We start from the raw sequence: 24,366 nt of genomic DNA, 5'->3' as shown, positions 1-24,366 counted from the left end.
TTTTCATTCCTACCCTCCCCCATCGTCATAATTTTATCTTCCTCACAGTTGTTACATTAATCCCTAATTGTCAGTTTCCAGGTTTTCAAGATTAAAAAGAAAAAACAACTGAAATTATAATCAAATACTTGCAAATGATAAAAATAAGTGAATTTGTATTGTTGACTGTCTTTCTCACCAATTGCATCCTTATGAACAAATAATAATTTTAAAATTAAAGTCACACAAGCAGCCTTGTTTAAGAAATATAAATTCTAAAATGAATGATTTTATAGTATAAAGTTTGTCGGAGCAAATTTCTAGCTAACTACAGATTCTGGTAAGCAGTTTATTCGTTCTGAGAATCCTCTGAAACAGGTGTGTGGATTACTGGTAAATAGGGCTTTATGCCTTTATGACCTTTAAGCCTTTGACAGACCTTTGTTGTGTCTGTTTCATTTTAGTTTTGTACTTTTATGTTTCAAATGTGAAAAACTCTGTTTTTGGCTGCTCTTAAATAGAGTGTAGTTCAAAATGTAGAGATAAAAAAGCTATGTTAGACTTTAAAACACAAAATAATGCCATCATATGAGCAGAATTCACTTTAAATGCAAGTTATTTAATAATAAATGTGGGAAATTTAAGTTAGGTTCCTGTGCTTCATTTTTTGTTTATGTTGGGTTGTCTTTTTTATAGATTGATTGTTCCTCTTTAAACAGACTTGTAAAAATGATGAATCTATACAGAATACTTATCATTGTACCCATCACCACCCAGATGAAAACAAGCTAAAGCAGTTAGGCATATTACTAATAATAAAGAAAGGTGTTGTCTGAAAAGTTTTTGTGCATTAGTGTAGCACTGAATATATTTCTAATCCGCAGACAAGACATAAAGAATCACTTTCAGGTCCTCACCCAGTGCCTGCCCTTTCAAATCTTTAGGATCAATTATTAGATAAAAAATAAAAACTGCTTTAAAGCAGTTTGAAATACATGAGATAATTCCTGCTAATTTACTGGGCACGGTTTCAAAAAAACATTGCTGCTTGTGTAGGCATGGCTTTAACTGCTCGAATGAAACAACCTGTTGACAGTCCCTGTGTGTGTATGCAGTTTTGCTGTGAATTTACACAGAACTGCCTCATCTCTTAAACAGGAAGCTTCCAGGCATCATGCTGTGCTGATTTATTCTCTGAAATATAGGCCTATATATTTGGCATGTATTGCCTGATTTACAACCCACTAAAGCTGTTAATGTTGTGTTATCTCACTGTTTAAGCCCAGCTTCTTACATTTTACAATTGTGCTGTATGAATAATTAATCAGTACATAAGTTATAACTTAAAAAATAAAAAAATAAATGAGTTATTGTAAGTTGTTGAAACTGTAGCCAACAACAGTAAGGCTAGGAGTAACTGGCTTTGATTAATTTTGATTGTTGATTAAAATATATATTTTGTCTTTTTTTCCCCAAGAATCTGCTATTCAATTGAGTGTTTTTTTAAAAAATAAAATCTTTATGTTTACTTCTTGCAAAAATTGTCACTATCATTTAGTGTAGAATGATGCATAGAGGTTCAGACGCAGCAGTGCTTCCGAGTCACAAAAGACGATGGTCACAATATTTGGTATTACACCAGTACATTGCTCAGTTGTTGTCTGAACTAATGTTAGCTAACCTGGTTATGTTGCAGTTACCAAAGGAACAGATTCACAGCTTCAAGTAAGAGATTTTCTGGTTAAACAATATTCTTGGAACAGCTCCAGCAGCCAATGTAATTAAATTACTAACAAAACTTTGTATTAACTTAACAATATGTTAATTTTGCATTGTCCCGTCGTTCGTTGTGGTCATAGCTATCGAGATTTAAGCTAACAATTTGAAGCGGGGCTGTTTCCCAAAAAAGTCAATTTGTCTGCCTAAATATATTTGGCAAGATAACGTAATTGGTCTTACATCGTTGCCCAGTTCTTTGAATGACTGAACCAACTTAAAATATGCTGTTTGAATTTATTTCGCTAGATGGCAGTGTTGTACTGTTTTCTCTATGGACACTGCACAATGAAATTCTGATTACTGGACTGTGGCGTCCATGTACATTTCGTTTTGTCTTCAGTGATGACCTGGGGCTCCACAGTATTAAAAAACATGCTGACTGCCATGCAAGGCCACAAGTGTGTAAAGCCTGTGAACACACTATGAAAGTTATGGGTTAAAAATCCCAGTAAGGCTGACTGTAGTGTTCATGGAGCACTTTTTCCTTAGCTCTAAGTTGGAACACGTAATAAGCATAAACTGATTTTCCCCAAAGGCATAAAAATCTTGTACATTTTTTATAGTTTTCCAGTCTCACTGGGATAGGCCAGACGTTGTAGAACTTTAAAGATGTAACCAAAGAAGGAAGGGGGGAAAGTACATTACAAGCAAATCATTTCCAATCTTAAGCAATAGAAATACAGGTAAGTACTTGCTTATTTATACTTGTTAGTACAAAACAGCATACATGTCACCTTACTTTGGTTTGAACCCTTTCCTCCACGACACAGTCATAAAATTAGCTGCATTCAAACAAAGTTTATTCTTTCCCTTAAGATTTATTATGGAGGCTTTCTGGCTGTTCGACAGATGTGTAGCTGGTAGCCTATCAAAATCAGAACAATTATTCTATCAAGCTAACACACCCATGTGTGTTTAGATGATCCAGATGCCAGAAAAAGTCATCGTTGGCAGCCAAGATGTCTTCCCACATGCTTGCTGTTCAGAAAATCTGCTTGCTGCAGATTTACCCTGTATTGGCTACAAGATGCACATGGTAATAATTAATGCTCTTATCGTGCCATTTCAATTACAGAAAGAATGTGCTTATTATTCACCAGCTATGTCACCCAAGGACACATTCAGGTGCCCTTACTGTGCAATGTAATAAATCTTTTAATATCCTTTATAAGACAGTGATTTGGGTTTAAGCTTTTTCAGTCAATTTGCTGAATTTGAACGTAATTTTCTTCACATACCTTTGCACTTTGGACATCACATATGTCAAAACACAGTACTTAAATTGACTAAATGAAACACATTTTTACATAGAAATGCATTTCTTGAGTTGCAGTGATTAGTGTGAAGTGTTAGCCATCTAGTCCATGTATTACACATAATAACAAAAAGAAAATAAAAAGAAAGAATTGTTTTAAGGTGCAAAATGCATTGAAAAATTGCTGGCACATTTTTTTAGTATAGCTCTGCCTCTGGAAGTGATTAGGTCTCAACGCTTGGGTGAGTACATCACAAAGAGACAAGGGCGGGTGGGAGCAACATGTGTGTGTGACTGGGACACTAAAAGAAAAAGTGTGTGTTTTGAGAAGGAGCAAGAAAAAGAGATTGGGGTGGTTCTTTTATGCAAGCAGCTCTCTGTATGCATGTATATTGGAAGATGTGTAGCTCCTGTGGTTGGCTGTCCCCTGTGTCACTGCCTTTAAAAAACACTTGCCAAGAGAAATGTCTTCTTTACGGGCTTTGGCTGCCAGATGCCGAGGATAATGGATAAGACTGCAGAGGGAAAGATGGAGATATGTGCTTGGCCAGCCAGCCACACACACACATATTAGTACAAAACACACAACACGCTTGCATGCTTTGTGGCAGGACTCCCTGTAAAGAAGTGAATAATTCATCTCAACTAACTGTACAACTATACCACACACACACACACTCACATTCTCCTACACAAGTATTAGGTGGAGTTAGGTATGTCGCTTGAAGTCACCATGAATGAACACATAGTTTGGGCATGCTTTCACAATCAAGTGGTACCACATTTTGTGAATGTGTAGATCACGCGATTGATGGGAATAGCTGTTTATGCTGCTGTGAGCTAACACATGGAGCACCAGAGTGTGAATGTAAGAGCAGAAGAGCCAGTGACACAGGAATGTGTCACAGTTCCTGCAAGCCACTCAGCTCCCAAACTGCAGCAAATAAACATTCCTCCACTGCTGTGTCAGTGCTGAGTCCTCGCCCATTGTCGCTGTAAAACACTGCTTGTAATTAAAACCAAAAACTGAGCATTTCTCCTTTTGTTTAAAGCAATATGATGAGATCTGAGATAATTACTTCTCTCAAGCTTTTTCCTTAATCAAAAACAGTAAAGGTGGACAAGAAGATCATTTGGTTAAATTGACCAGTTTACAAATCTGTAAAATGCAAAGTGCTTTCAGTTATTTTGAACTGCCGTGGTTATCCATACAATGCTACATTATTCTATTTTAAACACAAAAACTTATAATCTCCAGTGAAACAGCTGCACAAAAATCTATTTGGACAAAAAGTGTTACTATTCAATACAGCCAAACACACATTGGTGCAATTTATCACTGACTTGTCCACTTGATTTGAACAGATGCAGGCTTCATCCTTGCTGACAGGTGAAATTATGCACAAGCTTATGTTGTGTCACATGGGTTCCACCACAGTTTGCACTCATATTTCATGTGGACCTCAGAGCTGAAATGTTGCTGTGCTGTACCCATACATTGTCAGATGTCTGTAAACATTCTACTGCTGGTTGTCCTTGCTCAACATTTTTCCCCATCATTACTGCTCTGTTTACAGGAGGTCTTACAGTGTTTGTGAGCATATCATCTTCCCTTGAATATAAACTGGTTTAAAGTTTCACTCCAATGCTCAGTTTTCCATCCAAACCACTCAACCCCAGTGGAACCAATTCCAGCTTGGTTCTTTATCTGTTTGTTGTCACTTGTCTGGTCCTGCCAGGTTAATAACTGACAGATGTGTCGCTGTGTGTAGGAATATTACCTTTTCTTTTCAGATAGTCATTTTTACCAGTTATTATTGCCTGTTCATTCCGAATCTTATGTCTAATGGCAATTAAAGGTGTAATGTATAGCATTTTTTTTCTTGAGTTACTGAAGCCCCTCTTGTTACAGTGTACACATGCAGTCACTGATCACTTTATTAGGCACACCTGTTCAATCACTTAACAGAAATAGCCAATTAGCCAATCTCATGACAGCAGGCATTTGGCATATAGACATGGTCAAAGCATCGGAATGGGGAAGAAATTGGATTTAAGGAACTTTAAATGTGGCATGTTTGGTGGTGCCAGGCTGGCTGGTCTGAGTATTTCAGAAACTGCTGATCTACTGGGATTTTCACATACAACCACTTAACTGAGGATGGCCCAGAAATGAGAAAATATTAAATGAGCAGCAGTTGTCTGGATGAAAATGCTTTATTGATGTCAGAGGAGAATGGGCAGATTAGGGCTCACCAAAACTGGACAATTGAACACTGGAAAATGTTGGCTGGTCTCATTAGTTTTGATTTCAGCTGTGACATTCAGATGGTAGGGTCAGAATTTTGTGTAAATAACATGAAAGCATAGCTCCATCCTGCCTTGTATCAATGGTGCAAGCTGGTGGAGGTGTACCAGACCATATCCATCCCTTTATGACCACAATATACCCTTCTTCTGATGGCTACTGCACCATGCCGTGATATCTAACTGAGCTCCTGAACATGACAGTGACTCCAATGTACTCCAATGGCCTCCAATGGCCTCCACAGCAAATCCCACACCTTTGAGATGTGGTGAAAGAGGAGATTCACATCATGGATGTGCAACACCTGTGTGGTGCATTTATGTCAACATGAATCAAAATCTGTGAGGAATGTTTCCTTGTTGAATCTATGCCATGAAGAATTAAGGCAGTTCTAAGGGAAAAGGGGGGCCCAACCTGGTACTATCAATGTATACCTAAGTGACAGTGGCAGGTGAATGTATTTAACGTTTGTTACCAATTTAGAGCTAAAATATTTAAACCAATGCCTATTTTCTGTGCTGTCTGGGTGTAAAACATTTAGTAGCCACATAAATATTTGCAGTTGGATCACTATCCAGAAGGCTCCATCCAACAGGGAACAGCAAAACAGGTTCAATGTACAATTTTAGTTTTTTGGAAAAAAAAATTGTCATTTTAATCTTTATTTAGTCGATATAAGTAAAAATTAAATCATTTTAAGTGTCTTCAACAGAGAATTTCATTGTATTTAGAAAATATAAACAAATGTGAGGGTGTCAGGATTAGGTATTAAAGAATTGCCATTCAAAAGGACAGAAAAAAAAATATTGTTGGATGTGACCATCATTTTAACCCTCGGGCAGTGCTGCAAGAAAATCTGTCATGTCTCTGTATTGCAAATTGAGCTACTTTGGTAAACCACCTTTCATCAATAAATTCCATTACTAAATTCACAAATGTAACCCAAGACTATATTACAGAAGAAGAAAGCCATAAACACTATGCTGAATCACCACTAAGTATGCGGAAGCAGCAGACATGTATTCTTTGAACAGATGAATCCACGTTTCAGCGGCTTTTAGGAAAAACTGACATTTGGCTTAGTGTGCCAAAAATGTTATGCTGTTATCAGTGTAAGATGCAAAAGCCTGTATCTGTGATGGTATGGGGGTGCATTAGTGTCCATGACATAAATGGTTCTCATGTATGAAGGTACAATTTATGCAAAGCCATATGTTTGAATTTTGGAAAGAAAAGCTACCAGCCATATTTTTTTCTGGAACATTCTTGTTTATTTCTGCAGTTCACTGACAGACTTCATGCCACAAGACTTATGGGTTCATAGAAACAGAGTACATGTGCTCGACTGGCCTGTAGTCTAAATGTCTGCTACTGAAAAAGTATGGTGATTATGAAAAGGAAAGTCAGACAGCAAACAACATGGACTGTTTAGTAGCTGAAATTAATGATCAAACATTTTGTTGCATCTTAGCAAACTCTCCAACTTTTCTGGTAAGAAAGGCTTTAACATGATGGGGCTATTAAATGTGGCAGAGTAAAAAATGCTTGTATTTGCAGCTGACAGACTCTGGTGGTTATTTCAAGTACCTGAACACATCATGCAGAGAAGGACTACCCATATGTATCTAATGACCGCTCTATCCACAGGCACATAGTAGTAATGGATGTAAGAAATATTCCTTCATCACTTTGCTTTTGGGAATTAGTTTAATATAATTTCAGACACTGTATTGTATTAAATGAAATGAGCAGGTTTGATTTGCACTGTTGTTTTGTGTGTTTGCGTTACTTTAAATGTAGTCATTGTTGTGTAACTGTCTGCTACTCTTGTCCTTACTAGTTGGAGTTTATCTTGTTTGATGTCTTTTTGAGTTTAAAAGCCTGATCAGCCACAACATTTGTTCCCTTTCTGTCTCAATTTGTTAAGCCAGTTCACTGAATTAATGTCATGTTGCCTTTTGTAGAGTTCAGTTGCCTTTGCTTCTGTTATTTGTCAAATTTTCATTTTAATTTGTTTGTCGTTTTCTCTTTCTTCTTTTTGTAAAGTGAAAAACAGTTTTTTTCCTTTCTTTTTATTTTAAACCCATGACTAATTTTCCTTTGCTTAGTCATGAACATTTCTTTTTATTTTGTTTTACTTCCTTGCTGATTAGTGAACCCAATATCAAGGCATTACCTCTACCACAGCTTTGTAATGAGCTAGTGATGTCAGAAACAGAGTGAAGTCTTTATTATTGGTTTTCAACATGTTAGCTTAGTGTTTTGAGTTATATTTTAAAGATCCCAACTTGCTCCTTTTCTTCCAGGCTTGTGGTGAAATCAAAGGTGGCTGTAAAGAACCTGCTCCAAAACGTGTATGTGGTGTGTACCTTTGGGCTACTGGTCAGAATAGTGGTTATGCAAAAGGCAAGAATATTTTTTTTATATAAATATCTTTTTTTTTTCTATTTTTGTTAGTTACAACAATTCTAATTTAACAGGATTGTAGATGTTACTGGCACATTAAGACAAACTATAGTGTGTTTCTTTATAAACATTTTCAAACAACTTATGTGCCTAAAACTAACCAAACAACAGCTAAAAAGAATATAATGAACCAGTAAGGAGGAAAGAGTACACTTTTAAAACAAGCTAAGCATGAAATCATTTGGTCAAGAAAGGTCTCATACTTAGGCCTCATGATTACCCATATAAATTCCCCTTATGTGGGCTTTGCAGCTTCATCATAAGGATATACTCATGAATATCAACATTGACATGATGTGCCAGTTGTTGCCATGACTGATGTGTCACTGTATTGTAAAAGAACACTTTGTCTATCGTTGACATCGCCACCCTGGAATGAGAACAATTTGAACTGTGATAACTTCAGTATATCTCTGCAACACAGTACAGGTTTCTTAGACAAAATGTCATAGCTGTTGTTAATAATTTTAGCTATTTTATGAATGTTTTAAACTTGTGTTTAGTTTACAGCTTCACATATTACACCTTTAATGTTAAGCAGTTTTAGCAATGAAAGGGGGACATCTTTAAGGTGTTAAGTGAGTTTCATACTGATGAGGTGTTTGGGGTTTAGATCTTGAGGTTAAGAAAAGTATTTAATATCAACAAATAAAATGTTCCAACAAAGAAGAAGCCATCAAGCCAAGACAATTCAGAGATTTGTGTGTATTGAGGGTGGGAGATGTCAGCAACAACTTAAAACAGATCATTCCTGTATTCAGATCCACTAGTGTCTTCACATGTAGGAGGATACATTTTATCTTTATTCATTTGTTGAGAGTGCGGGTATATCCTACATACACAGAGACTGACATTTTTCCCTCCCACCTTAAGTGCATGGCTTGCTCTCCATCTCACTCTATTGGGGCACAGAGCCTGACCACAGACATCATACTGATTGCTCACTGCGGTCGAGTGGTCTGTCCACATTCCCACCCCGATTCACTATGTGCAGAAAACCCAACAACGGAAAACAGTGGTTTAAGAGTGTCTGAAGGTTTGTGGATAGTGAGCGTTTTCTGTGTCTCCCCTAAAACAGTCTTCCTGTCATCCCTTCCACTGCCCTCCTGCACACCCCAGGAACTTGGGAACAGTCATATGCACATTCAGATTAATGCCTTGGTTCATTGTCGCCTTAAAGAATAATAATGATAAAAAAAAATAGAGCACAATGAAGAGTGTACATGGATGTGCATTTGCTGGTATGAATTGCTTCTTCTGTGTGTGACAGGTTGTTGCAGGCTGGTAGATGATGAAGTGATGGAGATGTTAGGAGGCCACAGCCATTGTGATGTTGGGTGGCTGTTGCTCTTTAACTGCCATCTGCCAAAAAGGTCAGTTGCTAGGGGATGATTCTCTTGGACTGTGTCTGCCTCCCAGCTGCCATCCACACACCCACACATACTTAAGACACACACACTTGAGTATATGCAGACTTTCATTTGTTTACATGCTGTTTTCATGACATCCTAGAAATATGAATTAAAAGTAAGTAAATTGAACTCACTGGACTGATGACTTAGGCTGAGGTGAACTTTGGGTGAGGTCTGATTAGAATTCTCCCTGCATGTGTGTGACTGCAGATACATAGACTGTAAATACATATCTTCCTACATATTATCCCTGTGGTATTTCAGTGGCACCAAACAAATGCCTCCTATTGTTGCATAATCGTTTTAAGGATATTCATGTAACAGCAATACCTCAATTAATTGGAGCTTGACTTGTAACTGAATGCTAGGATTGCAATGAAATGTTGAGTCGCCTTGCAAATCAAACCAGTGTTGTGTAATTCATTGTCCATCGCAGCCACTGTAAGCAGCCTGTTGTTCAGCGCTGCAACCTAAACCCAGTTTCTTTATCGTGGGCCTTTTACTTGAAGGCCAACTCCACCCTACAGCAAACATCATTTCACAATTTAGCAGGAATTTTAATATGGTTCTTGCATCAAATCATCTCTGCTAGCTCATGGGTATTTGACCTGTTTGGTGAATGATTTATAAGTAGAATCATTGTGGCAAGAAGTGAAAAACTTGCTATAGTTTATATCATGAATATCCTTTTTACACCACTATTCTACAGATCATTTGGAGTTAATTGTGGCTGAAATTCTCCTAATAAAGTTAGTTGCTTAACTGGCGTGTTATATGCTACAAAGACCTGATATTTTGGAAAATGGATTTATTGTTTCAAGAAATTACTTTAGTGCCAGTTGGAAAGTTCCATGACTAAATAAAAGAATGTGATATAGGACATATTATTTTCATCAGCAGACTGTTTCTAATGACAATTTGTTATGAGATAATAGCAAAACAGGAACTGACAGTATCCAAAACCAAAATAGGATTCAACTGTACATTTTTTTCTTTTTATCATCTCTGTTTTTTTTCATTTTAATTCCTCCTGTCACACTCTCCTGCTCTCCATCCCACTTCCCCTCCTTAAACCCTGAACTCCAGTCTGCGCTCCTCCAATGGTCTTCCATAGAGACTGACTTTTGTCAGTGGGGCTGTTGTTTTTGTTTGTGCCCTTCTCACCATGGCTGCCTGCTTGCCGCCTGGCAGCCCCGTGTGTCAAAGGTGGCTGCAGGAGAACAGACTGTGGGAACAGCCGGTTAGCCTCCCTTGGTCTCCTGCTCCCCAACCAGAGGGGCAGCCATCAATCCCGCACTCCCCCTGCCCCTGAACACACATACACACACACAAACACTCACATATACACTCACTGAATCGCAAACACACAAATGCTCAAGCAAACTCGTAATCACACAAAAACCCTACAACGCTCACACCCTCTCCCAATAATCCTCGGAAGCAATTTCATCTCGACTCGGGTGGCGGCCCATTGTCGCCAGCCCCTTCAATCTTTCCTTATTAACTCTCGCTTTGTCCCGCATCCGAGCTTCTGGACTCATCTCTCCTACATTCCGATCAGTGCTGCTCTCAGCACTCCCAGGCAACCTGCATGCGTTAATCCCACTGCCTCCCCCACCAGCAGTCCCACCCCAAGGAGCTCTTACTTTTTTTCCAACCTGCCGATCACCTACTCGCAGAGTAAGGTAGGGGCATTAACTCCATGGGTTTTCTGAAGGCAGAGCGTGAAGGCGGGGTGGGTGAAAGAGGAGGCGGCCACAAAGTGACTCCAGCCCAGACAATTAGAACAATGAACCGGGCCTGTAGGGGGCTAACTCGCTGCGTCACGCCTGGACGGTGGGGTATTTTGTCAGTTTAATGAATTGTCCGTCAGGCCAGGGCCACATCGCAGGCTGCGCAGGGAAAGGCCAGCAGGGACCCAGACACTAAGTCGGTATTTATTACACTGCCTTTGTCACTAATTGAGCTAATTATCACTGACTCCTTAGCACTCCCACAGGCAGCACCCCCTCCAATCACTGTCTCTAACAACTCTCCCACCTCACTCTCATGCCTGAGATTTGAACTCTGTCTTCCTTCTTCTCTTTTTTTAATCTAACATGTTTTCTTTCTTTAGTTTCTTTCTGTCCTTCCATTATTGCCTTTTATTTCTTTTCCAGACCAGACCTGTCTCATATTGCCCTTCAGCTGTACCAGCTCCTGCCTTTTTACCCAATTAGTCAATTATTACAGTCAGATTATTTTCTAGCACGTGTTAACTCCTCTACTCCAGTGATAAAACATGTATTTTCTTTTTTAATATCAGATTAATTATTCTCTTATCAGTAAAATGATTTAGGCTGATTTAGGCTACTCGACCTGTAATTTTGTGTTTCAGTTTAGTTTTTTCTGATCTGTTCTAATTAAAATCTGACTTTTCTTTAAGATGCTGATCAATTTATTGCTTAATTTAATTACTTATTGAGGGAGCAACAAAACTGCTACTCTGTATGCTTTTTTCAATACCAATTCAGAGACATTCTCATCTCTTCATGCTACCTTTTCTGACCATCGTGCCTCCTCTGCGGGCTATCAGTGACCCTGCCTGCTCCTGTACTGTGGTGGGCTAAAGTGTGCAAGGCTTTCCAAACGTTTGTGGTTAGTCAGATTGCCAGGCATTGGAGGAGATTCTAGGTTTGTATAATAGTTCAGATTTTTCCTTTATTTCTTTCAGACACTAGGCAAATGAGGCAAAGCTTTCAATGTTACTGTATGGGATGAGGTATGTGGCTGGATAAGCAGGGGCTGTCTCTGTGGTTGGCAGCACAGATGCAGGGATGTTTTGTGAGCTGGAGAAAGAGGCTGCTTTGGAGGTGGTAATAGGATTAGGCATAGGACACCCAGGGACAGGCTTATATGTTCACGTGGTCCGTTGTCAAAATTCTCAAAAATTTTAACTATATCTGGCATAATAACATCTTTGACACAGTCAGGGGGTCGCCATAATTGAAAATATAGACTTTATTGTTCTATTGTACAGTACAAAACCAACTGGAACCTAAATCTTTTGACTGAAATCTAAAAATGTCTCCACTTACATTTTCTATAACAGTATAAAAGTCCTTAAAAATAAATATTTGTATTTACACAAATAAAAAAAGAGTAAATATTCAGTGCATGACCAAAAACATACTTTTTTTCTTTTTTACAGAAAACAAGCAAAGAAGCAATAAATGTGTCTAGCAAGAGTCAACTTTTTCAGCTACATTAAACCAAGAAAGAAAAGAAAAAAAATCTCCTGACTTGCCGCTAATGATTGCGTGTTGTCCAGCCAGTGACAGGCACATAAATCATTTGGCAAACATACACATATTATAAATATATTCAGGTATTTTAACACATCATTTTGGTTATCTTAGCTGATTAATAGTATGATTTTTTTTAACTGATAATTTTTCTTTTTTTTATTGAAAATAAACTGTTTCATCTTAAACTTTTTTTAAACCACAACTTGAAATAATTACACAATTTGACTACTTTAAGCCTAGACTAACTTAATCCTGCACAATATATCTTATATCAGTGTTCATCCTGGGGGTGGGGTTAGTTTTCATTGGATAGTATGTTAGATTCTGCAAGTCACATTTCATTCTTTTTAATTAGTATGTTTTTTAATATATTGACCCATCAGTTTTGCTAAACTACATCTAGTTGTATCATGATATTCAGTGTATTGATAATACATTCAAATTATATTGCCTCACTAAGATTTATTCACTGGGTTTCTGCTTTCCTTGGTGATCACTGGTCCCAGTCATATAACATCATGACCATCCTGTGGTAAGTCAGAGTATGAAATCATGATTAAGGGGTTTTTAAGCTCCAGAAAAATCTAAACAAAGAGGGGAAATGTGGTAAAAAAGTTAGAGGTGGTTGGGCAGCATCCCGGTCCTAAGTACAAAAGTTGGGAACAGATTGCCAATCTCTGGAGATAATCTTCACACAGCTGCACTAGAGTTAAGCCAAACATAAGCAAAAGAAAACAAAATCATTTTTTTAAGATAACCTCTTTCTTGTTAGAGGCCCACACCAGTTTATGAGAGTACATATTTGTGGCTCTCTGGCCACATAAACAACTGTAAAACATTTTGTCCACTTTCTTCCCTCAGTGGGGAGGACAAGGCTCTATAGTACCTGGTTACAGCCATCACTCCTTTCCCTTTTACTTATCCAAAGTGTAAACACTTGAAGGAAGTGGATGATTTCCATTTTACATTAATGGTTGTTGTGATTAAATACTTTTTAATGAAAAGCATTAAAGGTAAAGAACAAGCACACATATTCCTTTGGTACCCTGTTCACATATTTGTGCTTTTTTACTGTCTCCAAGCAAAACAATGATTGACCTTTTGTGCCATAAAGTTTCCCATATCAGTTCACCCGCCTTGAAGCTTTTCCTAACCTCCACCTGCTGTAACCTCCCAAACCACTTGTGTTTCTGTAGTTCTCTTAGTTAACTACATGTCCTGTTTAAAAATTCTTTTTGCCCCTCATACATTCCTGAATATTTGCATACATGTTGATCTTCAATCATAGACACTGATGTAGCGTTTGTGTGCTAGTGCAGTTCAAACAGCTGACATGACAGCACCAGTGAAACGTGCAGTGACAACGTTCAGTCACACTTTCAGTTCGAGTTTTAAACCCACGTCCACAGCACAGCAACTCACATCCATCCAGCCCTGGAGAAGAGCTGTTGCATGTTCTTCCAGAAGTTCCCACAGTGCCAGTTTTGCCATTGTAAGAGCAGAAGTTTGGTGATTTCTCAAAATAGACAAGGTCCATGGCAGAGGGGGGTTTGTGAGCTGGGTTTTCAGGCTCTAGATGTCGGGGGTCAGCTCGGTGGGAGGCACGGTTGCTGCCTTTGTTGGCATAAACAACTCTGGATGCTCCATCAAAGCGGTCCTTAAGGAAATCTCCCACTGTTCGGAAGCTGGGCAGCCTCATCCAACAGGTACGCATAGTGCAGGAACCGGACATGCCATGGCACTTACACTCCTGACGCATCTCTGATGACACAGTCTGAGAGGAAGACCAAAAACCATCAATGAAATGTCACTCACAGAATGTGAATCAAATTCATATGTGGATTTTTCCTCTTTTTTTCTGGCCTGGCAGTTATAATAGATAGTTACTCAAAGTATCTAAGCCTTACCATTCTGCCAGCTTCATTGTTGTGTAGGTTGGTGAGGTAGCGCAGATCTCTGCCCCTCTCACTGGAGTCCACAAACTCACGGCTGAACATCCGGCCAAAATCCACATTGTCACTGCAGCCCCCCCAGTGCCAGTCTGGCCCTCCAGGACCTCGGCGACGATAATCGCATGTGCACGACTCAATGGCCCCTTCTGAGCAGGATCGAGCCACAGCATGGGTCACTCCTGCGCTAGTAATGGCAAATACAAATGCCGTCTCTCGGCAACCTGAATAGACAATATGAAAACTTCCCATCAGAAACTGATCCAGCCTTTCAGATTTGGATTTGCCAATTTCTGCACAAAGTTGGAAAGTATTTACAGACAAAACCTTTTAAATCCACACAAGAGATTCCATTACATCCTGCCCAGAATTGTCCAAATATTGCCTGTTGAGAAAGACAAGAGAAGCTCACCACGATTGACAATTTTGCCAAAAATTGCTGGACTGTGGGTGGTCGGGCAGTTCCAGCGGCGGTTGCGGAACTGCCACTTGCACTCCTTTATGGCAGTGTGCAGCCCAGCGGCGATGGCGTGCAAGATGCCAGGATTCTGCCGTATCAGCCGACGCTGGCGACGACTCAGAAGGGCCAGGCTTGGGTCCAGGACCAACTGCACGTTCTTGGAATTGGTTAGAAGGTTGGATGAGGAAGCCACATTGACAATACCCCTGGCATTAGAACCACAAGGACAAGGGAAATAAGAGTCAAGGAGCTTGCAGTTGATACGTGCTGCTTCTAAGATGACCCTCAAAATCTTTAAATGGGTGTCTTTTGCATCTTATGAGTATTGTGCCTTTGAATTTGAAGTTTCGGTGTAGCTACACTTCAAAAATAAACAGTGGCACATGCTGATCCAAGACTATGGGGTGACACAAAGTATTTGACTCACAGTGCAGGTTTTGGCCTCAGATAACATGAAGATGAATCAGGTTACCTCTCTATAAATCTCCTGGACCAGACACAGTTAAATGTCAGCTTCATGATTAAAACATAACACTACATTCTTCAGATTGACATTCACTTTTTACAATGTTTTCATCAGAATGAGGAAAGTAATGCAAAGTGCAATGTCGCTCTCAGGTAACAATCATGTGTGCAGGCTAATATTATTTTCATCAACAGAATCACTAAAAAATAGGTCTGCATGCATTGCTTGCTGCCAAGACTGGAAACACTGAATATTACATTTAATGTACTGAGAAACATGTAAAAATTAAAACAACTTTGCTGATTAACTTAAAAATATTTATATTTCAGTTTGAATTGACATGTGAGATATTGTTTACCATATTTGTGGCCAAACGTCCCACCTGTGCTGTTCAGTTTTACACAAATTTTAGATCACTAAACGGGGTTTAAATGCAGCCATTTTGGTGGTCAGGCTTCAGAACATTCTGTGTGTTTCAGTACACAGGCTGTATAATTTTCCACTTTATCTGGCATTTTCTGTCAGATTTTTTTTGTCGACATTTTTTTAAACTTCAGTGGTGCATAATGGCTGGGTCTCATGCTGAGCATTAACATCCGGAAAAGCTGGCGAGTCTTGGCCTGTTAAGATTTCTGATCCAAATAGTGGTACTTATGAGGTTTACTAACATAAATAATAATGATAATCTCATCTTTTTGGGTGATTTCTTCATTCTGGAGCTCATTGTCTCCCCTCTAGCTGTTCTCTTGATACTGAACTGATATTTCAAATATTTGAAAATGCATCTGATCTAATGGCACCTCAACAACCTTTCGTTAAAACAACAAACCCAACCAACACCTTACTTAAGTATACACATCCAGTTTAATTGTTTTTCATATCAAAATACTGCGGTTAGCTGTTTCAGTTTGAGGTTATGTATAGACGGAAGAATGTGCAGTATTAAATCAACACGACCCTGAACAAGACCTCGTATAGGATTCCTTTCAGCTATGAAATAAATCCATATTTAATTTATCCCACATTGCGCTGAAAAATGTGGTCTCGCGTTCAAGCCCAACTGTCAAAAAAGCGGAGCCAAACACAGAGAGGATAAATAATATTGACCGCAAATAAAAGGTAAACGTAATTATTAGGCCTATTTTGTTTGTTGAAAACAGTATGCTGTTGCTAATTTCATTGCAAATAAAATAAAAAGGAATAAAAAAAAAACACAGTTGGCTGTTGAGCTCACATGGAGCAATTTGAAAACGACAGCTAAATTCCCCAAGTCTCATTACCGTGCGGTTGCTTCCTTCCTTTTTTTTTTTTTAACATTGAACAGAAGTTGTGAACGGTTCCAAAACAAACACGTTATCAAGCATGCAGCCTGGAATGTGGTAATCCAATAAAACACTGTTCATGCAAAGCAACGCAGAGTTTTCCCTGCTGAAGGTTTTTGGGATGCTGTTAAATGAATCAGCGCATCAGCTCATCTCGTGCAGTTTCTGCTGAACTCACCACCACCGGCCGCTGTTGTTGACGGCCCCTGTGCCTGAGAGCGAAGACACCAGAAGGATGCAGGCAGCTTTCACTCCCAACAGTAGCGCCAGACTCCTCATCGTGACTTCGGTTCAGACATGAGGATGAAACGTCAAATTTCAATTTTTTTCTTTCTTTTTTTTTTTTCTTTTTTTCTTTTTTGGTCATAGATTTTTTTTCTTGAATTTATCTTTTTTTTTTCACCCGATCACTCACGCACAAATATTATTGGTTAAATTAGAAATATCCCCAAAATGTTAAAATAATAAAATAAATGTGGGGTGATTTTATCTGATTAATTATGGAAATAATCTGAAACATAACATGCAAGGTGCATGCATAAGTACTCACTAGACCACAATCCGATTAGATGACTTGAGAGATGCTGGCAGGTCCAATTGACTTTAATGGATCTTGAGTGGAGACAGGTTGCTAAATGATGTGAAGTGTCCAGTCAGGATGCTACTGCTGCAGCAGTCCTCTTCACTCTGTCTCTCTCAGTGATGCTTTGCGAGGCGCATTGAACGCGTGGGACAGTCCCGAAGACTTGATCCCCTCGGTGACTGATAGGCAACACATTCTTGTCTTAGTGAGCGCTACGGAGGGAATAAAAAAGGGATTTGCTGCTCTCATCTCCTTCTGTTTTTTTTCGCAGCCTTTTCAATAGGATTGGAGGGAGGGATAGTTAATTCTCTTCATAGGGCGCACAATGAATAAGGAAACACAACTGAGCAGAAAAGAGAAAAGAAGAGAGAGAGAGAAAAAACAGACCAGTCCACAGCGTTGCGCATACTTCTTGTGGAATCTCACGGTCATCACATCATCGATCCCCTGTAGAAAAAGTGTGCGTCTCAGAGTATTTTCCCACAAGCCGCGAGCTTGCTTCCGCATCCAGTCTTTTGGAGAGAAGAGCCCCTTGTAGCATAGATCTGTTGGCACAGATGCTATGGTTGCGCACTATTTGGTTCTCCGCCGCTCGTGTCACGGTACAATACAGTCACACCGGAATATGAGCCATCTGAAACTGCCCTTTTTTACCCAGTGCTTGGATTAGCCTACTCCCTAACCGCATCTCCTCCTCTCTCCAAATGCGCTCTCAAAATGTGCAGTGCTTATAGGGCATTGCTGTATCTTTCATTTTTACAGTAAAGCCTTCACACGACTTTCATACACGGTTACATGTATTTAATCATATAATATTTTATTCTAAAAGTGCCTTTTATGAGGTAATAAAACTATCATCGCAGGTCCTTACGTAAGCCGCGCGCGCACCATAGGAAACTTAATCAATAAACCTATAACTTGTCCTATTACTCACACTCCCTACCGGGCTCCTTAAATATTTTTTTCAAACGTGGGAGAGATGAAATATGGCCTCCAATCAGAAATTTGATGCATGATGAACCAGGCAGAGAGGGGGACGAGTAAGGATAAAAAACCAGCCCTAACATCTGGCATGCAGACCTCCCTCGATGCAGTGTAGCGCAGTGTAATCACAGCTTGAGACACTTTGCGGCATCTCCATCAAAACCCAGACTTGGGGCAAGCCTAAATGTCCCCCAAACTTTTCCATATTGGATCATGGGTGAATGTTTCTCCACGTAACATTTGTCTGCTCATTTAACATTTTCACAAAAGTTTCTGCATTTTGTGTGTGTGTGTGTGTGTGTGTATATATATATATATATATATATATACACACTTCTCTCTCGTTCCGTCGGATTTTAGCAAAAGGAAGTGGGTTTTGTAAAAAATTTAAAAATTTAAAAAAAAGAAAGAAAGAAATCCTTTTAATGACAGCCACCCCGCATTTATGCTCTAGTCTTATATGAAGGTGCTCAAACTGGTTTCCTGAAGCAGTCATGCGACTCCGAGCAGATTAGAGCTTCAATCCGGATAAAGAGGGCCTTTTATATACAAATCAACTTCAAATCACTTTTTAAGCCACTTAGATATACACACCAAGGCAGAATGCTAATGCACTTTTCATTGCTTCAGCTTAGGGAATAGAAGGAGATTAGGTGAATTGGTGTCACTAAGCGAACCGTGTTCGAGGGGGGTTTTAACTTAATTTTATGAAAGTAGCACACATGCGCCTTTCGGTTGCCAGCAACAATGTTTGCAGGTTTGTTGGTGCTTTATTTGGATAAGCAGGATCAATATGCTGATTGATGATCCCGAGAACACCACAGAAAGCCTGGGGCAATTGATTTCACAGGCCCACTTGTTACTGATACTTACATGATAGTTTAAAAAATATTTTAAGTTTGTAGCTGTTCTTCACATTTTAGTCAATAATTTCCAAGCGTTTTTACCACGTGAAGCAATAACGTGATGTACGCTGACAGAAGTTAGATCTGTCACTCTAACAATATATATATATATATATATATATATATATATATATATATATATATATATATATATATATATATATATATATCATTATTTTAATAATGACTGTAGATTAACAAAGTGACATGCGCAACAATGAAGAACAGCCGCTCTGATTGAGGTGGGAGAACGGGGGGGGGGGGGGGCACATGACTAAAAACAGTATTGTTGGAGGGTCTGTGAGCGGAGCCGTCTGCCTGCTGCTGCCTCCCTGTCGTACAGTGGAAGCTGCAACTCTCCCCTCCCCCAGTCATTATTTAGAATAACTCGAACAAAATCTTCTTTGGCTTTAGATTTTTCATTTGCGTTTCTTTGTCCATTTGGGTAGAAAAGGGATATCTATAATATATACAGAGATCTACAAACAAAAATCAGGAATGAATGCAGTCATGATTTGCATCCTATTAAATGCTATAATAAAATCCGTAATTTTACTGAACTTGTGACCTCTGCTCCTGGAGAGAACTTGTGCGTAAAAGTTTGGAGACGTCGTTTTACGCTTGGACTACTTGATGTGTTCTCAAATAATACAACAATCAACTGGTGATCAAACTTTCATATTGGCCAATATTTTACAAAGAGCCGCCTGTGGAGGCATCCACTCCACCCCCCACCGTCCCCCACCCTCCCTCCCTTTACTGCTCGCCCCCGAGTTCTTCTGTTCTCCGTCTTCACTTCTCGGTCGTTTGGCGGTGCATCGATAATACTCCACTCTTCTTCCTTTTGATATTCTTTATACAGTGCTGGATCTTATCCCGAGTGTTTTAATGTCCCGTCGCGATAGACGCTCGACAAAATGGAGCCATCAAAGAAACTCGGTTGGGACCAATTCTTGATTTTGGCAGCTGCACTTATGTCACCTGCATTAACGTAAGTGCACTTGAGAGCTCCAGGAGAGTTGATGTTGCATGCGATAGTGGCTACGTGTGATTCGGACTTTCTCAAAACTGAGAAAAGTTATTGTGTTTAGTTTATCATTCAGTCTAAGATTTTACTAATTTAATTTTAAAAAGCGATACATCTGTCTCTGATTTAACAGGCTAAAATTGAAACAACATAAATCAGTGTTTGGTCATTTCTTTGTCTTTAACAAGTCCAAACTATGTAATCATGAAACCACATAGATTCTTATTGTTTCTTTTGGCAGTTGGGTCTGTTTTTAATATTTCTTAAATCGTTGGTTTAGAGTTAATGTTTTTCCTGCAGTTTACTTAAAACAACTAATACTAGAATACAATTAGTAGAAACATTTTTTTTTCTTTTTTTTTCATCTTCAATTTTAAGTTTATTTAACACAACCCGAAAAAACATTCATTTTGTAGCATATCCCTTTAAAAATTTCCCTAGTTTTGTAGAATTTCCTAAGTATTCTGAACACACTCCCACTGCCAATTTTCTGGACATGACTGATGAACTCCTGACCAGCACAGATGACACCCCCCACCAACCTTCTCTTTCCCTGCAGGGTGCTGTGCAATGATATCCTCAGCCTGAAGGTGGCAGGAGATCCAGTTCTTACCCCTCACTCTGTGTGTCTGAGGCTGGCAGGCCTCAGTAAGCGTCAGATGCGGATGTGTGTGCGAAACCCTGACGTGACAGCATCTGCTCTACAGGGAATCCAGGTGGCCATCCACGAATGCCAGCACCAGCTCCGAGACCAGCGCTGGAACTGTTCCTCACTGGAGGGCTTTGGCAAGCTGCCCCACCACAACACCATCCTTAACAGGGGTAAGAGTCTAAGAGTCTTAGACAAACTAGTGATAGTGTGTGACCTGGAATTTATAAGGCATCCATCCAGAATCCCGACCTGGAGAAAACATATAAGTACGCACACACACACACATATATATATAAATATATATATATATATAAATTCATCCAGCTAACTTGTGTACATCCTATCACCAGGTTTTCGGGAGAGCGCCTTCTCCCTGGCCTTGCTGGCAGCGGGTGTGGCTCACTCTGTGGCCTCGGCCTGCAGCATGGGCAAGTTGCGGGGGTGTGGCTGTGAATCCAAGCGTCGCCAAGATGATGACAAGATCCGGTTGAAACTCACACAACTACAGCTGCAGACTCTACAGAAGGGCGGGGTAGGCATCGACATGACAAGGTCATTACCCTCCGAGCTAAATGGTCACCATGGCAATCTGCCCACTAACCTGCGGTCTGCTCACCCCTCTGCCCTGCTCAAGCCTCTATCAGATGAGTTAAGCTCTATGCAGGACACTTGGGAGTGGGGTGGCTGCAGTCATAATTTGCGTTTTGGGGACCGTTTCTCAAGGGACTGGCTTGACTCCCGTGGGTCTCCAAGAGATATCCATGCTCGCATGAGGATACATAACAACCGTGTGGGAAGACAGGTAATTAATGCCCTTATTTAGTTTCGTATGCGCCTCTGGGAGCATCCTCATGTAGATCATCATCATCATTATGGTAAATGTGCAGTCTAATTGGATAATATTTTTGCATCTTTCTTTACACAGATAGTGACTGACAACATGACGAGAAAGTGTAAATGTCATGGCACATCAGGGAGCTGTCAGTTCAAGACCTGCTGGCATGTGTCGCCAGAGTTTCGGCTTGTGGGATCTTTGCTCAAGGAAAAGTTCTTGTCGGCCATCTTTGTCAATTCCCAGAACAAAAACAATGGAGTTTTTAACCCTCGAATAGAAAACAGTGCCAGAGGAAGCCCTGGGGTGTTCAATGGAGGGCGTCGTAGAAGCATGGCAAGAGAGCTGGTATATTTTGAGAAGTCTCCTGATTTCTGTGAGCCCGATACATCCATTGATTCTCCAGGTACACAAGGGCGCATTTGCAACAAAACTAGCTATAGCACTGACAGCTGTAGTTCACTGTGCTGTGGCCGTGGGCACAACATCCTGAAGCAGACACGCAGCGAGCGTTGCAATTGCAGATTTCACTGGTGTTGCTACGTGCTGTGTGAGGAGTGTCGTCTCACTGAGTGGGTCAATGTGTGCAAGTAGATTCCAGTTCTAACTGCTTTTACCCATTCAGAACTCAAGATGGCGAGCCTGTCCCTTTGCCCTCTCCTGTTGTTCAAGCTTTTGTTTTTCTCCTTGTGTAACTCTCCAAAAGAATCTGTTTATCCACTCTTTTCTTTTTTTTCTTTTTTTTTTTTTGTTACTTCATCTGGGATCTATTTTCTCTTTGTAGCCGCTGTTATTCTGAAAATGCCAAGTCAGAGATTGAAGAGGTGACTTGCCATGGTCTGTTTAGACACTGCTATCTCTACCATGAAAACAACCTATACCCCATATTCTCTATCCCACAGAAAAAGAGGGGCAACAACATTTAAGATACATTTGAATGTATAAACTCTTGATCATCTTCCTGTACAGTAACTGTGTATTTCATTGTGTACATATATATTTGTAAATATCTTTATTAATATTATTAATATTATTATCATATCAGAATCTGTCCTTATGGTTTTAGTGATTGACAGACTTCAAGTGGCAAAGGAGGATGAACCAGTGCTCTAAGAGAACAAAGGTTTGCTGGAGTTCACAACTGCCATGCAAGCTCATCTGATCATCTCTTCAAAGTTGATTTAATTTGTATATTTTGCACCTGTGACATTTCTCATTTTAATTTCTCCTTTATTTAACCAGATAAAAACCTCATTAAGTTTAGAATTCTTTTTTTCAAGAGTGATCTGGCCAAGAAGGCAGCACAACTACAAGTTTATAATACATAACAGAGATCAATTATCAAAACAAGTGAAACGGCTCAGATACTTATTTGTGTCTGTGTCTGTCTCAGAGTTTTTTTCATAAGGCTTTGACTTAGAGGAGATTAGAACGACAACAATTTCTCAAGGATGTGTGCAGTTAATATAAGGCTTTCTTACTGAAGTACCAAGGCAGACAATATAAGGTGGACTTTAATAAACTTGTTAAAGCTTCACTTAACATGTGGTTGTGGATAAAACACTAGTTTCTGAAAAAACAGCCTCTTAATTCTTTACACTATGAACTAATCATTTAGCTTTATTTGTCTAGTTGTACATCGTGAGAAAGTGATCATGTTTTTCATGAATTCATCAGTGTGACAGAAATATACCTCCTCTTGGTATAATAATGATGTGGTGTGTGTCACTTCCTTATGAAATAATGACTGAGCTCTTGACGTTACATGCTTGTTTTTCTCCATTTCATCTATCTGAGCACTTCTTAGATTCATCCCACATGAGGTTCACGTCAAAGTGAGAGATGGACTTTAGTCTTGCTAAAGGGTGCGTGTAGGTTTGAGTGTGTGTATGTGTGTCACTGTGTAAAGATTTTGGAGGTGAGAGCCTTTTTTATGGCCACTTCATGCAGAGAGGAGGACATTTTATGGCTGCAGGATATTGTTTCCTTAAAGTATGACTTTTATTACTAGTGAGCTGCATCAAGAGCGCAAAGAGTGGGGGATGATTATATCAGTCTTTGCTGCACAGGCATCTGAAGGGATCATCCGTCCAGAGTTCATAGCCAGTGATGGGACTTGCTGAACCACATGTTGATGAGATCCTGTATGCCTGTTACCAAGGAGACAGACTATACAAATATAAACACATGCACATGAATACATGCATGTGTTTATGTGCAAAAACGCTTGTATGTTGAAATACTGGCACTAATGCACAATCAAAAACATTCATGCTGGTGTGCAAACATAAACTGTAGATTTAGCAAAATGCTAATGTCACCACATGAGTTGATTTATGATAGTAGCATTCCTAGATATCTTAGATAATCCAAACTGTCTCTGTGCTCTGCCTGCTGGGAAAAGCTCTTCTGCCACATTGGATTTAATGCCAATTAAGTCTTATTTGAATGGATTTTGGTGAATATCTTTTGACTCACAAGGAATGGTACTCCCAGTGGCTGATATGACTCTTCTATTTGTTGTCTTTTTTCTTCTTCTTCTTCTTCTTTTTAATGGAATTTGGCAAAAGGGGAAAATGCAAGTGGTATGGAATGATAAGGGCCTGGATTTCTGGTTTCTATTTCTTCATTCCTATATCATTTCACCCTGGAGCTGCTGCATAAGAGAATTTCCTGTCACTGTTGCTCCCATGTGTGAGA

General features: G+C 39.5%; 3 protein-coding genes across 5 annotated transcripts in view; 2 read left to right on the top strand and 1 right to left on the bottom strand.

The window, feature by feature from the left end:
- Nucleotides 1-1,617: 1,617 nt before the first annotated feature.
- Nucleotides 1,618-23,377, top strand: wnt10b (wingless-type MMTV integration site family, member 10b). 3 transcript variants are annotated; one of them, XM_042003512.1, is made up of 6 exons: nucleotides 1,618-1,704; nucleotides 7,628-7,727; nucleotides 9,058-9,160; nucleotides 20,742-21,004; nucleotides 21,185-21,636; nucleotides 21,760-23,377. In XM_042003512.1, the coding sequence occupies exons 3-6, from the start codon at nucleotides 9,087-9,089 to the stop codon at nucleotides 22,258-22,260; spliced, it is 1,290 nt and encodes a 429-aa protein (XP_041859446.1). In that variant the 5' UTR covers nucleotides 1,618-1,704; nucleotides 7,628-7,727; nucleotides 9,058-9,086; the 3' UTR covers nucleotides 22,261-23,377. The 3 variants fall into 3 exon arrangements, with proteins under 3 accessions (XP_041859446.1, XP_041859447.1, XP_041859444.1); XM_042003513.1 differs by lacking the exon at nucleotides 7,628-7,727 and having other exon boundaries at nucleotides 1,626-1,704; XM_042003510.1 differs by lacking the exons at nucleotides 1,618-1,704; nucleotides 7,628-7,727; nucleotides 9,058-9,160 and adding an exon at nucleotides 19,981-20,146.
- The window catches only part of arf3a (ADP-ribosylation factor 3a), a 28,042-nt gene continuing 6,787 nt past the window's right edge, over nucleotides 3,112-24,366 (top strand). The window contains exons 1-2 of the mRNA XM_042003517.1: nucleotides 3,112-3,124; nucleotides 15,241-15,247. The gene's annotated coding sequence lies outside the window, so the exon portion shown is untranslated. The remainder of the gene's footprint in view (nucleotides 3,125-15,240; nucleotides 15,248-24,366) is intronic.
- Nucleotides 12,225-17,941, bottom strand: wnt1 (wingless-type MMTV integration site family, member 1). Its single transcript, XM_042003514.1, has 5 exons — nucleotides 17,234-17,941; nucleotides 16,862-16,967; nucleotides 14,848-15,101; nucleotides 14,394-14,659; nucleotides 12,225-14,260 (listed from the first exon to the last, which is right to left on the bottom strand). Exons 2-5 carry the CDS (start codon nucleotides 16,960-16,962, stop codon nucleotides 13,769-13,771), a joined length of 1,113 nt encoding a protein of 370 aa, XP_041859448.1. The 5' UTR covers nucleotides 16,963-16,967; nucleotides 17,234-17,941; the 3' UTR covers nucleotides 12,225-13,768.

The sequence above is a fragment of the Melanotaenia boesemani genome, chromosome 13, assembly GCF_017639745.1.
Source record: "Melanotaenia boesemani isolate fMelBoe1 chromosome 13, fMelBoe1.pri, whole genome shotgun sequence".
Lineage (NCBI taxonomy): Eukaryota > Metazoa > Chordata > Actinopteri > Atheriniformes > Melanotaeniidae > Melanotaenia > Melanotaenia boesemani.
The sequence above is the reverse complement of the archived record's forward strand: the minus strand, read 5'-3'. Positions and strand labels throughout refer to the sequence as shown.

What these genes read in the sequence shown, in the direction of transcription:
- wnt10b (XM_042003512.1), top strand. Translation starts at nt 9,087, where the DNA reads ATGGAGATGTTAGGAGGCCACAGCCATTGTGATGTTGGGTGGCTGTTG. An exon ending in AACTGCCATCTGCCAAAAAG is followed by an intron (nt 9,161 to 20,741) that starts GTCAGTTGCTAG and finishes CTTTCCCTGCAG; the next exon opens with GGTGCTGTGCAATGATATCC. An exon ending in ACAACCGTGTGGGAAGACAG is followed by an intron (nt 21,637 to 21,759) that starts GTAATTAATGCC and finishes TTCTTTACACAG; the next exon opens with ATAGTGACTGACAACATGAC.
- wnt1 (XM_042003514.1), bottom strand. Translation starts at nt 16,962, where the DNA reads ATGAGGAGTCTGGCGCTACTGTTGGGAGTGAAAGCTGCCTGCATCCTT. An exon ending in AACAACAGCGGCCGGTGGTG is followed by an intron (nt 15,102 to 16,861) that starts GTGAGTTCAGCA and finishes TTCTAATGCCAG; the next exon opens with GGGTATTGTCAATGTGGCTT. An exon ending in ACAATGAAGCTGGCAGAATG is followed by an intron (nt 14,261 to 14,393) that starts GTAAGGCTTAGA and finishes TCTTCCTCTCAG; the next exon opens with ACTGTGTCATCAGAGATGCG.